At 42.2% G+C, this 13,290-nt stretch overlaps 1 protein-coding gene across 4 annotated transcripts in view; it reads right to left on the reverse strand.

Annotated features, from left to right (window-relative positions):
• Positions 1 to 1,354: 1,354 nt before the first annotated feature.
• Positions 1,355 to 13,290, reverse strand: part of LOC126278187 (protein croquemort-like) — a 717,452-nt gene continuing 705,516 nt past the window's right edge. For all 4 annotated transcript variants that reach the window (XM_049978100.1, XM_049978101.1, XM_049978099.1 and 1 more), the window contains exon 10: positions 1,355 to 4,742. In XM_049978100.1, the coding sequence (XP_049834057.1) occupies positions 4,598 to 4,742 (145 nt within the window). In that variant the 3' untranslated portion in view covers positions 1,355 to 4,597. The remainder of the gene's footprint in view (positions 4,743 to 13,290) is intronic.

Consider the following 13,290-nt stretch of genomic DNA (forward strand, 5'->3'; position numbering starts at 1 on the left):
TTTTCTCCTGGACACCCTGTAAAATTTTACTTTTGCTGTGAACTTCCCTCTTTCTTCTACGTATATCTTCTCCCATTATTTCCATTTCCCTCTGGTCTGCTTTAACTTCTTTGATATACATCACTGATTTTTTGTTTCTCTCAAGAAAATTCTTTTTTGTTCTTTTTTCATCAAGTCTTATTAGGTATCCATAGAACACAACTTTTCACTTCCTCACTGTGTCTAACATACCCTCCATTTTTCATAAACTTTTTATTACTTTATTTACATTTTCCACTGTCGTGTTTTACTCCCAAAATTTTCCTCATTGTTCTCCTTTTCCTCTTTTCTTGGCCGTATCTATCGCAAGGCTTTCACAGACATCAAGCCACTCTGGTCTAGTGACAGTATTGTAGCGCCTGCTTTCATGGGAATAGATTTTTTGTTACACAGGTGTTATGTTAACTGACATGCCACCTTTATTTACCTTGCCCTAATGAAGTTAGCCTCTTTGTACAAGGCCATTTTTGCACTATCACCTAGATATTTAAATTTTGTAACCTTTTTGTTCTCCCATAATCGGTTCCTATATATTTTGGTGCCTCCTCCACGTCTGTCACATAAAACGTTTTTTTTTTTTCAAAAGAGATAGACCTGCTGATGAAACACTCTTGTAGGAGATTTGTCTGCATTTTGCAACCTCTACAGAAGTAGCTAAGATGGGGGGGGGGGGGGGGGGTCGTCTGCGGGAGCCAAAAAATCATTACTGCAACTCTCCCCTTTTCTCCAAATTGTGTTTTTTTTTTAAATTCCTTCTTTCTCTTCTATTTTCCTCCATTCCCTGATGTCCTTTTCTTTAACGCTATTTAAGTACTGCGCCCTAGCCGACCCCAAGTCAGCGTGAAGAAAGGAGGAGCCGGAGGGGCCGAGTAGTAAGTCTCTAAAAAAATTGATTCATCTGGTACGGGTGGCAGTATCTCGTGAGGGTCCTTGCTAGGCTAACGGTGAAGGCCTCAACGCCATTATGATCACAGTGGGGAAACTGGCGGAAAAGGCAGTCCTGATTTTAGGGTAATAAAAACGCTACAAATTAAAATCCAGATGTGTGTGTTTTGGTATAGGGCGGCGCTTGTACCCCACTTGAGGGGGTGACAAATAACAGTGAGACTTACAATATCAGTTTTAAATGTGAATTGTCACACACCAGTTCCTGCAACAAGAGAATCGTGTAGCTTGTGCATGGTGTTTACATTCACCTTCTTTCTTTTTCTCACAGACTAATTATTTCAGACTATGTCCTTCCAACAGTCTACATCTAAATAAACTGATGTGATGTGGATGAATAGAACGAATTTCTGGAAGATAAACTCACACATTTACAATTTCTATACGTATCATTTATTAACATTTTATAAAATACAGTCAAAGTTCTTAAAAATACAACAAGTAATACATTTCTGTACCATTACAGGACGAATACTTCTCAGACGGGACATTAACAGTTAACAGACTTAACTACAAATTATTTGTACAACAATTGTTAATTTCCACGTACACAATTTGGCAGACTAATTGAACAACGATGGTACGTGCAATAGATTTTGTTCTGTGACGTCTAACATTAATGGAATTTTCGCCACGTTCAGAACATACGTTGACAGCTCTTTCATTATGAATTATGGCGAAAATTCATTACCAGTTGAGCAGCGGAAATGTTACTGGAAAACAATTTTCTGATGGAAGTGAATTTTGTTGACTTACGCATATCCACAGGAAGATAGCGTAGTGTAAACAGGGAACTATTATTTGAATGTACGCTTTGTTTACTAATAAAAATGGAGACTTTAATAATTCTCAATTATTTGTATATTGTCCGCCTCCGTAACTGAATGTTCATCGTGGCAGAAAGCCATGCGAAGAGCCCGGATTCGATTCGCGGCAGGGTCGGAGATTGTCTCCGCCTGGGGACTGGGTGTTATTTTGTCTTCATTATTTCATCCTCATCGACACGCAATTCGCCGAAGTGGCATCAACTAAAAAGACTTACCAGGTGACCCGTTTACACGACGGGACGTCCTAGCCAAACGCACATTTCATTTATTTCTATATTATTTAAGACAAACAATTTGACAACCGTTTTCTTTTCTTATCAGGATTTTCAGGTGGTATCCTATGTTATACTATAGTCAGTTTTTGGTAGTGCCGTGTGTATTCATATTACATTTATCATCTTTCGGCTGTTTTGCTATAACAACTTGAAGGGAGGTTTTGGAGTGGTGATATATAGAGCAAAAAGTATTAATGAATTGAACTAGACCTAATAAATCATGAGAGCCTAAAAATGAAAATTGTTTGTATTGTGTTATACTATTACCTGGCCTTAAGAAGTATGCCTCTTTAGTAGCGATCATCGACAAACAATGAATTTCAGGCTGAGTACAAATGGTTTCGACAATAACTCACCGACAGGAAGCTTTGGCCTTTCCTGCGCATTAGAGGCTATGGAGACAAAGGAAAGTAATACTAACAAAAGATATCGCTTCGTCTCTGCACTAAGTGTGGAAAAGTAGTTAGTGAACGAGGTGCCACACCAAGTAGTATGTTTGTTACTGACACAAAAGGCAATCAGTTTGCCTCAGCAGTGCTAACAAGGCGAATGTTAATTAAATGTTCTGATGCTTGCCACAGCTCTGCGAGTCCTGGCTTCTGTCCAGCAACTACGGAGTTACTTAACAGCTTGGCAATTTGCAGGTCTATATGGGTGGTGTCAACGGTATGGGGGGATCTGGTTTTGAAGGTTAACTCTTCGTATTGTTTCTTAGGAATAAGCAGGGCCATTACAAGCAAATTTCCCTTGTGTGCTACATATCCTTGTAGTCCTCTTATCACAAGTAAAGTGGTGCCATTTGTGGTACGATGGAGGAGATATTTGGCCCAGGCAAGACACACAGCACATTTATCCGATTATGGCATGATCCAATGGCAAGAAGATTTCAGCCGTTTAAATTAATTTCGAATAGAAATGACAGCGTAGATAAAGTTGTCAGTTATTGTATTGTATTACTTGTGATTTAAAGAAAATACTGTACGATTGAGCAGTCCCTAATATCGGAAGCGTCGAAAAGACGTGACATATATGAAAAGAACAACTCGATTATGAAATAAATGCGAATTTTTTTATGGTTTCCGACCACTAAAGTAAATTTTGCTTTTGATAGTGGCAATTATTGAGGTATTAATAAATAAAACTTGATACGGCCAGGATACACATTTTTTAAGCAAAAATTGCAGTGTTAGATATGGACATTTTGAGATGTTGTGTTAGACTTGGAATTTGACACATTCAGACTTTCCTGAAAGAGTAAGTCTTCTTATGAATAAAATATGAAATAATGTGGCATTTCTCGACAAAAGTACATTTTCCAAGTAAGTATCAATGATTAGAATTCAGTTGTTCTTTCCGATCCTCTCATGTATCTTTGCTGTATAACACTAAAACGCCGCAAGTCTTTGGCACTACTTAGTTTAGCTATTGCAAACAGGTTACATAGTTGTGGCTAGTTATTGTCTTGAGTTCTCTACGATGTAGCATGTTACCACCAGTTTTGTTCGAAACTGCAGGGAGACGCACTTCAGTACGTATCACTAGATCACGTATTAGATGAGAAAAACAACAAACGTTTCACACAGTAAATCCAAATAAGGGCATCTTATCGTTGCACAGGACTACCTGAACATGAACCACAATACTTCCATTGTTAACTGGAAACCTGACCCAACTAATCTGCTGGAAATGCAGCAATCACCAGAATAACAATAACGAAAGATTCAACAATAACACTTAAGAAATGCATATTTTACGGTTAGACACCAATATCAACTACGAGACCTTGGAAACGGGGGAAGAGGCGTAATTGATAGACAATGTGGAATAATTTTGTTGGAGTGCTTGTGGAGCAAGCCCATAAGCTGAAAGCACTACCAAACAGTTCTTTCACCAACACATTTTGCCTCTATTTGCAATGTAATTTTCTACATTAAGAGTCACTGATAATTACTGTAATGTCACATTACATTTGTACTAAATCGAATCCTCAGTACAATCTGCGTCGCGTGAAACACTTTTATTCTAAAAAATCGTTGCACACTGCACTTAAATGATATACCCTGCTATCCGATATACTTGTAATTTCATCAGTGAATTACTAGTAAATTAGGAATGTACACTGAATATCTGTTTACTTCTCGAAAAGATAACAACCTAACGTGAAGAAAATAAAAAAAACAACGACGACGAAACGCCCAGCACTAACAGCTGTGACGTGGTAACTGCTACTCAGTCTCTCTGTGAGTCACTCTCGGTTTTTAGCACCCTGGTTCCTTATCTCCTAAATTACAGTTGAGTCGCTCGGACCACTAACTGCTGTAGCCAGTTCGTCATATGGCACTCTCAGCTGGGTAATAACTACGGTAGCTCAGGAGCACCGGCTGCAGGCGGCCGCTGCACCGACGTGGTTCCCGAGTAGCACCCAACAGTGTTCCAGGCGAATGTCCTCGCGTGCTGGTGGAGACGGAGGAAGTAAGCATCATTTGGGGACGCCCCGCCGGGCGGACGCGGCTACGTCGACGACGAAGACGAGCTGGCGAGTCGGCTCCTGGCAGTCTGGACTTCCAGCTTCTCGCTGGAGGCCTTGTCCGTCGCGTCCATCAGAGGCAGCGACACCTCCAGGGCTGCCCCGGACACGGCACCGCTCTTCGCCGGCCTGCCGACCAGACAGAAAATGCCCAATTACAACAACAACAAAAAACGGACATATGACAATACAAAAACTGGCCGACGGAAATCCCAACCAGAAGTGAAGTCCTACATATCGCTGCCGCGAATGAAATGCAATACATATCTTTATTCACCTTGGGAACATGAATAAGCATTAATATTACTTCAAAAGTGATAAAACTGATCTTGTGACTACTCCGTCCAAGAAGGCGGAAACCTTTTCTACTAATAGAATATGCCGCTATTACGAGGGTAGTTCAATAAGTAATGCGACACATTTTTTTTAAAATCTATTAACATACATAGAAAAACGGCCTCGTCGGTGATTCACATTTGCTGTTTGTTCTGTGCACCGGTGAAGTTTTTAACCGTTGCATAGCAACGGCTAAATGGCGTCTACACACGACTCACGTTACAAGCAGCGTGCTGTTATTGAATTCTTGTGTGCAGAAAAAGAAACCGTGGTGAACATCCATCAACGTCTGTGTGCAGTGTATGCCAACGCTGCAGTTGATAGTACAGTTGGGCGATGGGTAATGAAAGTTGCAGCCTCAGGAAATGCATAAACAGAGCTCCCTGAGCAGCCACGCTCGGAATGTCCTGTCACAGCCAGTTATCCAGACATGCTCAATCGTGCGGATGCCATTATTCATGAAGACTGGCGCATCACAGCTCGACAGTGCGTCTGAAATGATCGAGACTTTCAAATATTCAAAGAGATGCTCACGAAGGTTTTCACGAATGCTCACAAGACTACAGGATTAAAAGAAACGCCATTTCATCTGAATTATTGGAGCATTTTGAGACCGACGGAGAGACCTTTCTGTCACGGATCGTTATGGAGGACGAAAGCTGGGTGCACCACTTTGCACCGGAAACAAAAAAGGCAGTCCATGGGGTGGCATCATCCACATTCACCACAAAAGAAGAAATTCAAGACGACCTCCTCTGGTGGAAAAGTCGTGGTGACAGTCGCCTGGGACTGTGATGGCGTCATTTTCGTGGATGTGATGCCAAGAGCGTCAGCCATCAATTCGGAGTCACACGTGAAGACTCTGAATAAACTCAAGAACCGTTTCCGTCGTGTTCGATCGGACAAGAATCCAGCGGAAATCTTGCTCCAACACGAAACTCCCTGGCAGATTAAAACTGTATGCCGGAACAAGCCTCGAAGTCCCGAGTTAGAGTCTCAGTCCGTCAACAAAGTTATAATCTGCCAGGAAGTTTCATATCTGCGCACACTCCGCTGTAGAATGAAAATCTCATTCTGGCTTGCTCCAACACGATAATGAACGCCCACACAGAAGTCCGAAAACCCAGGAACATATCGCCAAATTGAGTTGCACATCATTGCCTCATCCACCCTACAGTACAGACCTGGCACCCTCGGACTTTCATCTCTTTGGACCGTTTAATGTTTCTCTACGGGGAAAACACTTTCAAGATGACGAGTGTGTCAGTCATGCAGTGAAAATATGCCTACGCCTACAGGAGAAGAGCTTTTACCAGCAGAGAATACATGCTCTTCCACAACGTTGTCATATGGCCATAGGACGTGATGGAGACTACGTAGAAAAATGTGACTTGGACCAGACATGTTGGTGTATATTGTCACCAAATTCTGAATCTTAACAATAAATATGTTCTGAGAAAAAATGCGAGGCATTACTTATTGAACGAGCCTCGCATCTATAGATGTATTGCATGTTAACTGTATAGATGTAAGCTTCGTGAATGTATGCTGTAGCAGACCGTGGAAGCTTTATACAGAGTACCCCAGGAAGAATGGTCAATATTCCGGGATGTGACAGAAACGATCATTCGAAGCAAAATGGCCGAATAATCATGGTATCTGAAATACATACAGTTAGAGCTAGGAACACTACTTCATCTTGCATACTGTGAGACGAATCACTTCTACTCCAAACGTTCTGCTTCCCATGATTTGGTATGAGGTAGTATGCACCAGAACACGAAAAAATTGTCTATTAAACATGGGCTTTAAGATGCACTACATAAGAGCTATGAGCACTTGTTGAGTAGAACAGACGTGTTTCATAGTATCGAAGATGAAGTTCATATAGCTATTAACTTAGTCATTTCAGATGGCATCATTGCTATACTTCTTTGCTGTGAATCATCGTTCCTGTCATATCCGTGAATATTTTTCTCCTGGAATACTCTGTATCTCATGTTCAAATCCATGTACTTTTTTGCCATAAGAAACATTCTTCCGTTTCAACAAATCGTTCCCCATGAGGTCGTCCTCTGCAATATACACTGAAGAGCAAAAAAAAGTGGTACACCTGCCTAATATCGTGTAGGGTCGCAACACGACGTGGCGTGACTCTACTGATGTATGAAGCAGTGCTGGAGGGAACTGGCCCATGAATCCTGCAGGGCTGTCCATAAATCCGTAAGAGTACGAGGGGGTGAAAATATCTTCTGAACAGCACGTTGCAGGATATAGCAGATATGCTCAATGATGTTCATGCCTGGGGAGTTTGGTGAACAGCGGAAATGTAGCAATTCTGGACGTGTGTGGTGTTGTAAAGTACTGCCGGAATTTCCCAAGCCCATCGGAATGCACAAAGAGTATGAATGGATGCAGGTGATCTGACAGGATGGTTACGTACATGTCACCTGTCAGACTTTAAGGTATCAGGGGTCCCATATCCGACTGCACACGCCCCATACCATTACAGAGCCTCCACCACCTTGAACATTCCCCTGCAGACATACAGGTTCCATCGTTTCATGAGGTTGTCTCAATACCCATTCACGTCCATCCGCTCGAAAAAATTTCTAACGAGACTCGTCCGATTAGGCAATGTTTCCAATCAGCAACAGTCGAATGTGGGTGCTGACGGGCCTAGACGAAACGTAAACCTTTGTGTGCAGTCATCAAGGGTATGCGAGAGGGCCTTAATGCAATGCCTGTAGCTGCCTCATGTTGTCATGGTTACAAAGAAGTTTCTCAACCTCTGTGTATCTGTGTAACCTCCATACATATAAGTCCTATACAATTATGCAGGATTATACCAAGTGGAATTGATTGAATAAAAAGAAAAGGAAGAAAAAGAAGCATAGGAGGCCGCCTATATGTATGAAGAAAAATCTCAAAATGGGGATTGTGTACACCAACATGTCTGGTTCAAGTCACATTTTTCATCCACTCAGCACAATGTGGGGTTGTCCTACATAAGGGTCCTAATGAAGTGTTTACGATGACCATGTGTTGTTTGATTTTTATAGTACGATAGCATTGGTTTACTTCGGGAATGCAATTGTGTTTTAAGACAAACTCTTATGCTTTTTATCGTTAATATTGCGCCAGCTGTTTGTCGTACCACACATAATACGACCTAGATCACACACAAGTATGTATTCTGACATGGTTGTCACATTTTCTTGTATTTCAATTTATTTTATTGTTATTTATATTTGTTAATTTTTATTAAAATCATTCTTCCACTGGACATACGAATGTATGCAGTACATCTGATGTGTTGCATGGCCTATTACAACTGTGTGTTACGGTTTTATGAATAATAGCGTACACATATGTTCATCTATCATGCGTTATTTGAGTGAAACAGGGAAAACTATTAACAACAGTTTGACATAGGCAGAAGTATATGTGCCCTGATGTTACATATAGTTTTAATGATATACAATACATCTCTTTGAGCCACTTACATAGTTAACATGATACCTGTAAAATGTTAACGTATGTTCTATATTTTTTATAATTTTTTTTATATTAGTACATTTCTTCTACTCATTGTACAGGGGCCTGAAGATGGCACAATGGAATGCCGAAACTGGTAGCACATAAAACAAAATAAACGTCTACAAATCGTACGGCTGTTGGTGAATTATTGCATCAAGAACTTCTTGCCAGCCGTCGTCCCACGATCCATAATGGATCAACGAAGACTAATTGCTCTTGTCTGCCCGAACCTCACGCAAAATTTATGTCGGTTTCCTTATATTTGTCAATAATGTTTCACGAAAAGAACGGCCTCTTCCCTCCGGGCATTCGCATTTGAGTTCACGAAGCGTCTCGGTAACTCCGGCGTGTCGAACGAACCTAGCGGGAACGAATCTAGCGCGAACGCCTCTGAAATGCTTCGATGTCTGCCTGCACTCTGGCCCGGGGGGAGATTACAAACCCTCGAGAAATACTCCAGGACGGGTCGCACCAGTGTTCCACTTGCGGCCTCCTTTAAAGATGAGGTACACGCTCCTAAATTTCCCTGTAAACCAAAGTCGACCATTCACCCTTCATACTATTATCTTTATGTATCCGTGCATTTCATGTCGCCTTGCAATTTTACGTTTTGATATTTAATCGAAATGAGTGAGAGAATACCACTAATACTACATTCGTACAGTATTTTTTCCACTCATCTGGACCGATTTACATTCTTCCACATTTAGATGGTTCAAATGGCTCTAAGCACTATGGGACTTAAGATATGAGGTCATCAGTTCCCCAGACTTAGAACCACATAAACCCATCTAAACTAAGGACATTCACACACATCCATGCCCGAGGCACGATTCGAATCTGCCCTAGCAACTGCCGTAGCAGCACCGCGGTTCCGAACTGAAGCGCCTAGAAGGCGCTCGGCCACAGCGGCCGGCCCACATTTAGTGAAAAATGCTAATTTTCTCACCAAATAGCAGGTCTAGGTCATCCTGTATCATCGAAGTGACTCAATGACGATATTTCCGTATCAGCAAACCGTCTGCGATTGCTACTCACCCTATGCGTCAAAAATATATGTATATTGGAACTTTAATAGTTGCAACTATTTATTTACATCTCGTACAGAGTAGATACGTGTTACAAAGTCTTACTGACCGTCAAAGTAGTCACCTGCATTGTGTATAACCCGTTGCTAGCGATGTGGAAGTCTTAGGATACTGTTAGCAGTGCCAGCTGTGTTTATAGTTCGAACGGGGCGGTCTATTGCCCGACGAATTTGTAGCAGCTCTAAAGCGAATGCCGCGACGTGTTTCCTACAGTTTAGAAATCGAGTCGAACTTACGAGGGTTTGGTTCAAATGGCTCTGAGCACTATGGGACTCAACTGCTGTGGTCATCAGTCCCCTAGAACTCAGGACTACTTAAACCTAACTATCCTAAGGACATCACACACATCCATGCCCGAGGCAGGATTCGAACCTGCGACCGTAGCAGTCGCTCGGTTCCGGACTGCGCGCCTAGAACCGCGAGACCACGGCGGCCGGCTTACGAGGGTTTAAGTCAGGGTAGAGCAGTAGGTGGTATCGCACTGAGCAACCCCATCAGTCAAACGAATCAGTAACAGTTTGCACTGTACGTGCTTGAGCATTGTTCTGCAAAATGATAGGTCCTGCAGAAGTGTCATCACTTCTGTCTCTAAGCTGGTCGTAGGCTGTGGTCCAAAAATGAACAGCATAGAGACAGAAGTGATGACACTTTCTGCATCATCGCTAAGGCAGCGATGCTGTATACTCACCGCGAAGAGAGGGTTGTGTTATCAATTTCTGCCGATTCTCAGCGATCTCGTCGTTGTACGAGAATTTTACAGTGCGTACGTGTTCGCAACCGTAGCAACAGCTGCTGTCAGCCTGCCGTAGACGCAGCCGGTTTGTACTCGTCTGCGGAATTCTTTCTTGCAGAGGTGAGTGAGATGCAGCTAGTGGGGAGTAGAGTGATACGACGAAGACCAGGAATTGGATCGGGAGACAAATGATGCAGGCAACTATCACTGATAAACTACTTTGTGATTCTGTTCCAGTGGGGGTGTTCTTGTTCGAATGTGGCCATTGAGACCTTTTGACACGCCTAACCAGCGAACGATTTCATGTCTGCCGAGACTCCTCTCATCTGAATGTACGAATCTTCAGTAAGTAGTAACATTTTAAAATGAGTTCTCTTATTATAGTCAGTTCATTGCAATCACTGGCAGCCACACTGTCTGGTCGCTACGTGTGTACCCTATCCTGAAACGACTAGCGTCGGTGCAATCTCGCTGTCACCAAACTCTTCTGTTAGTCTCTCATGTGCATCGAATTATGGGTGAAACGGAATCCCCCGGGCAGGCGACCACCGAAGAATGACAAATCCGTCTGCAAACAGACGACGACTTGTGACTAGACCCGATCGAATGAAATGCTTCTTCCGCGCCCTCTTTTGGATCGGCACTGAATAAGCTGGAGCTACTGAATTCTGTAGACTGATCCGTTTCAACTTATCAATTATTATGGCGCGTTATTACTTTCCACACGAAACACAGGCGTAACCTTAAATGAGAAACGCGGGTACATGGAATATCGAATCTCATCAATCAGTTCTCGATAATAAAACATGATTTTCAGTATTATGTGACAAACGGCTGAGTGTTTTCCCTGCATTTTTTTGGTATTCAGCTTTCCTTTGTGCACGTATCATTACGCTGCAGCACGATTTATTGTAGCTTTGATTTTATTATTTTGTTTCTTTATCCATCGACAGTAAAAAAAGAGTTGTTAAATTAACATAAATACGACCGTAATCGATCGTTTGAATAAAGAGATGTGTATATATATTACTTCACTCAAAACACTTCCTCAGAAAACGACTTATGGATTTAAAACCTGTAGTGGCCGGGTTGTTCTTTGTGATTCTACGTTGATAATACGCAATAACTTTAAAAAATTGTGTTTCGTATCGTAGCGGTTTATCCGTCATATGGCGAGTCTCTGTGTTAAAGGAGACTTGTTTATTACGTTCGAACTCCAATTTGTGCTTTATTGTTCACACGCTGCGTGTGTTTGGGAAACTCCGTTATCAACGTTTGTTTACCCACAAGAAAAATACAAATGAAAAACTGTTTACAGATAGTCTCGACTTGGAGACATACATGTTTCTGAACGTAAAGCTATGTAAACACAACAAAAAATAGCGTTTTCTGGTACGTGAAGCGAGTAGCTGACAAAAACAAGAACTGCTGATTCGTCGCCGGCCGCGGTGGTCTAGCGGTTCTAGGCGCTCAGTCCGGAGCCGCGTGACCGCTACGGTCGCAGGTTCGAATCCTGCCTCGGGCATGGATGTGTGTGATGTCCTTAGGTTGGTTAGGTTTAAGTAGTTCTAAGTTCTAGGGGAATGATGACCATAGATGTTAAGTCCCATAGTGCTCAGAGCCATTTGAACCTTTTTTTTTTTTTTTTTTTGCTGATTCGTCCTCAGAATTACACAGTGAAGATTCGTTCGTCTAGAGTGGAAAAACCTGTTTAACACAGCACTTATTCCCTTTGAAACAGAAGCAATAGTTAGTTTGGAATAATTCTTATAAGGTCTACTAATTTCTTTATATGTGGGGGCTCTAAGTTTGGATATTCCGAGCATACATTTATCCCAATAGAGTCGAGTTTAGAATCTTGCAATATCTACGCTGATTCCGAAAGCAGAGCATCGGTAGGTGTTCAGTGCATCGCTCCGATTATGAGTCTAATCAAGTTGTTATGTCTAATTTCGGGAGTGATAACTTGACGCCCCAGTGACTGGATCTTTTTCTTCAGTTTCATCTGGTCATAGGACGTCAATCGTGAATCTTAGAACGGCCCAAGTAGCAATGCCGCTGACCTTACTGATGACGTATTTTCTTCCCATTTCGTCGATGGAGCAAACTGCTGTACGTGACTGCGACTGAACTGCAGCGCGCGATTTATGAGGTGATATTGGCGGCCTATTATTTTATTACGTATTTATTTTCATTTTCGTCGTAAAGCCAGCAAGATTTAGTCAGTGACAGTTATTGCAGAGGGATCATGTTTTAATGAACACTTCTGAAAGCGCACCGATCGCTGTTACGTAACACTCGATAAATAACGCCTATGGCAGCGCAGTCAAGTGTCCGAGGCCAATTATATAAGCCGGATGTCTGCGCAGCTCTTGCTGACGCCCACACTGCGGCTCTACGAAAAGGTGCTAGTCATTGCGACACCTGCGTTTGCGTTTGGAATTTTCGTCTGACAGTGCAATGGATATGACAAGATCGTATAGTACATTGCTACTTCTTCCCACATATTTCAAAGAAACAATTTCCAGTGCTCTCGGGAAATTTGGAAGACTTTCTTACACTAATGATCTTGGTCGTATTTATTATTTTTTTTGTTTTGTCACCTTATATGGGCAATTTCACTGCGTAGTTGCTAGCTGCCTAGATAGCATAATTGTTCCTAGAGAGAAACGTGATTAAAATGTGAAACATTATGGAAACGAAGATCGGTTTGCAGAGCACAGTGCTTTGCTGGTCGTGGTGCTGTCGGCAGTGGTACAGCCTGGCCTCCACGCCGCCTACGTGAGTACGGACTCTGACGCCCACAGCCGGATCCTCTTAACATCCGAAGGGCATGTACCATTTGGTATGTTTTATAGACAAAAACTATTTCACACATGAAAATTATATTAGGTGCCAGATCCGAAGAGCGTCTCGGGACTTTTAGTAGTTGTTTATTAACTGGTGCAAAGACTGGATTCAGATACGACCCCTCTTCCTG

The sequence above is a fragment of the Schistocerca gregaria genome, chromosome 6 (assembly GCF_023897955.1).
Source record: "Schistocerca gregaria isolate iqSchGreg1 chromosome 6, iqSchGreg1.2, whole genome shotgun sequence".
Classification (NCBI taxonomy): domain Eukaryota; kingdom Metazoa; phylum Arthropoda; class Insecta; order Orthoptera; family Acrididae; genus Schistocerca; species Schistocerca gregaria.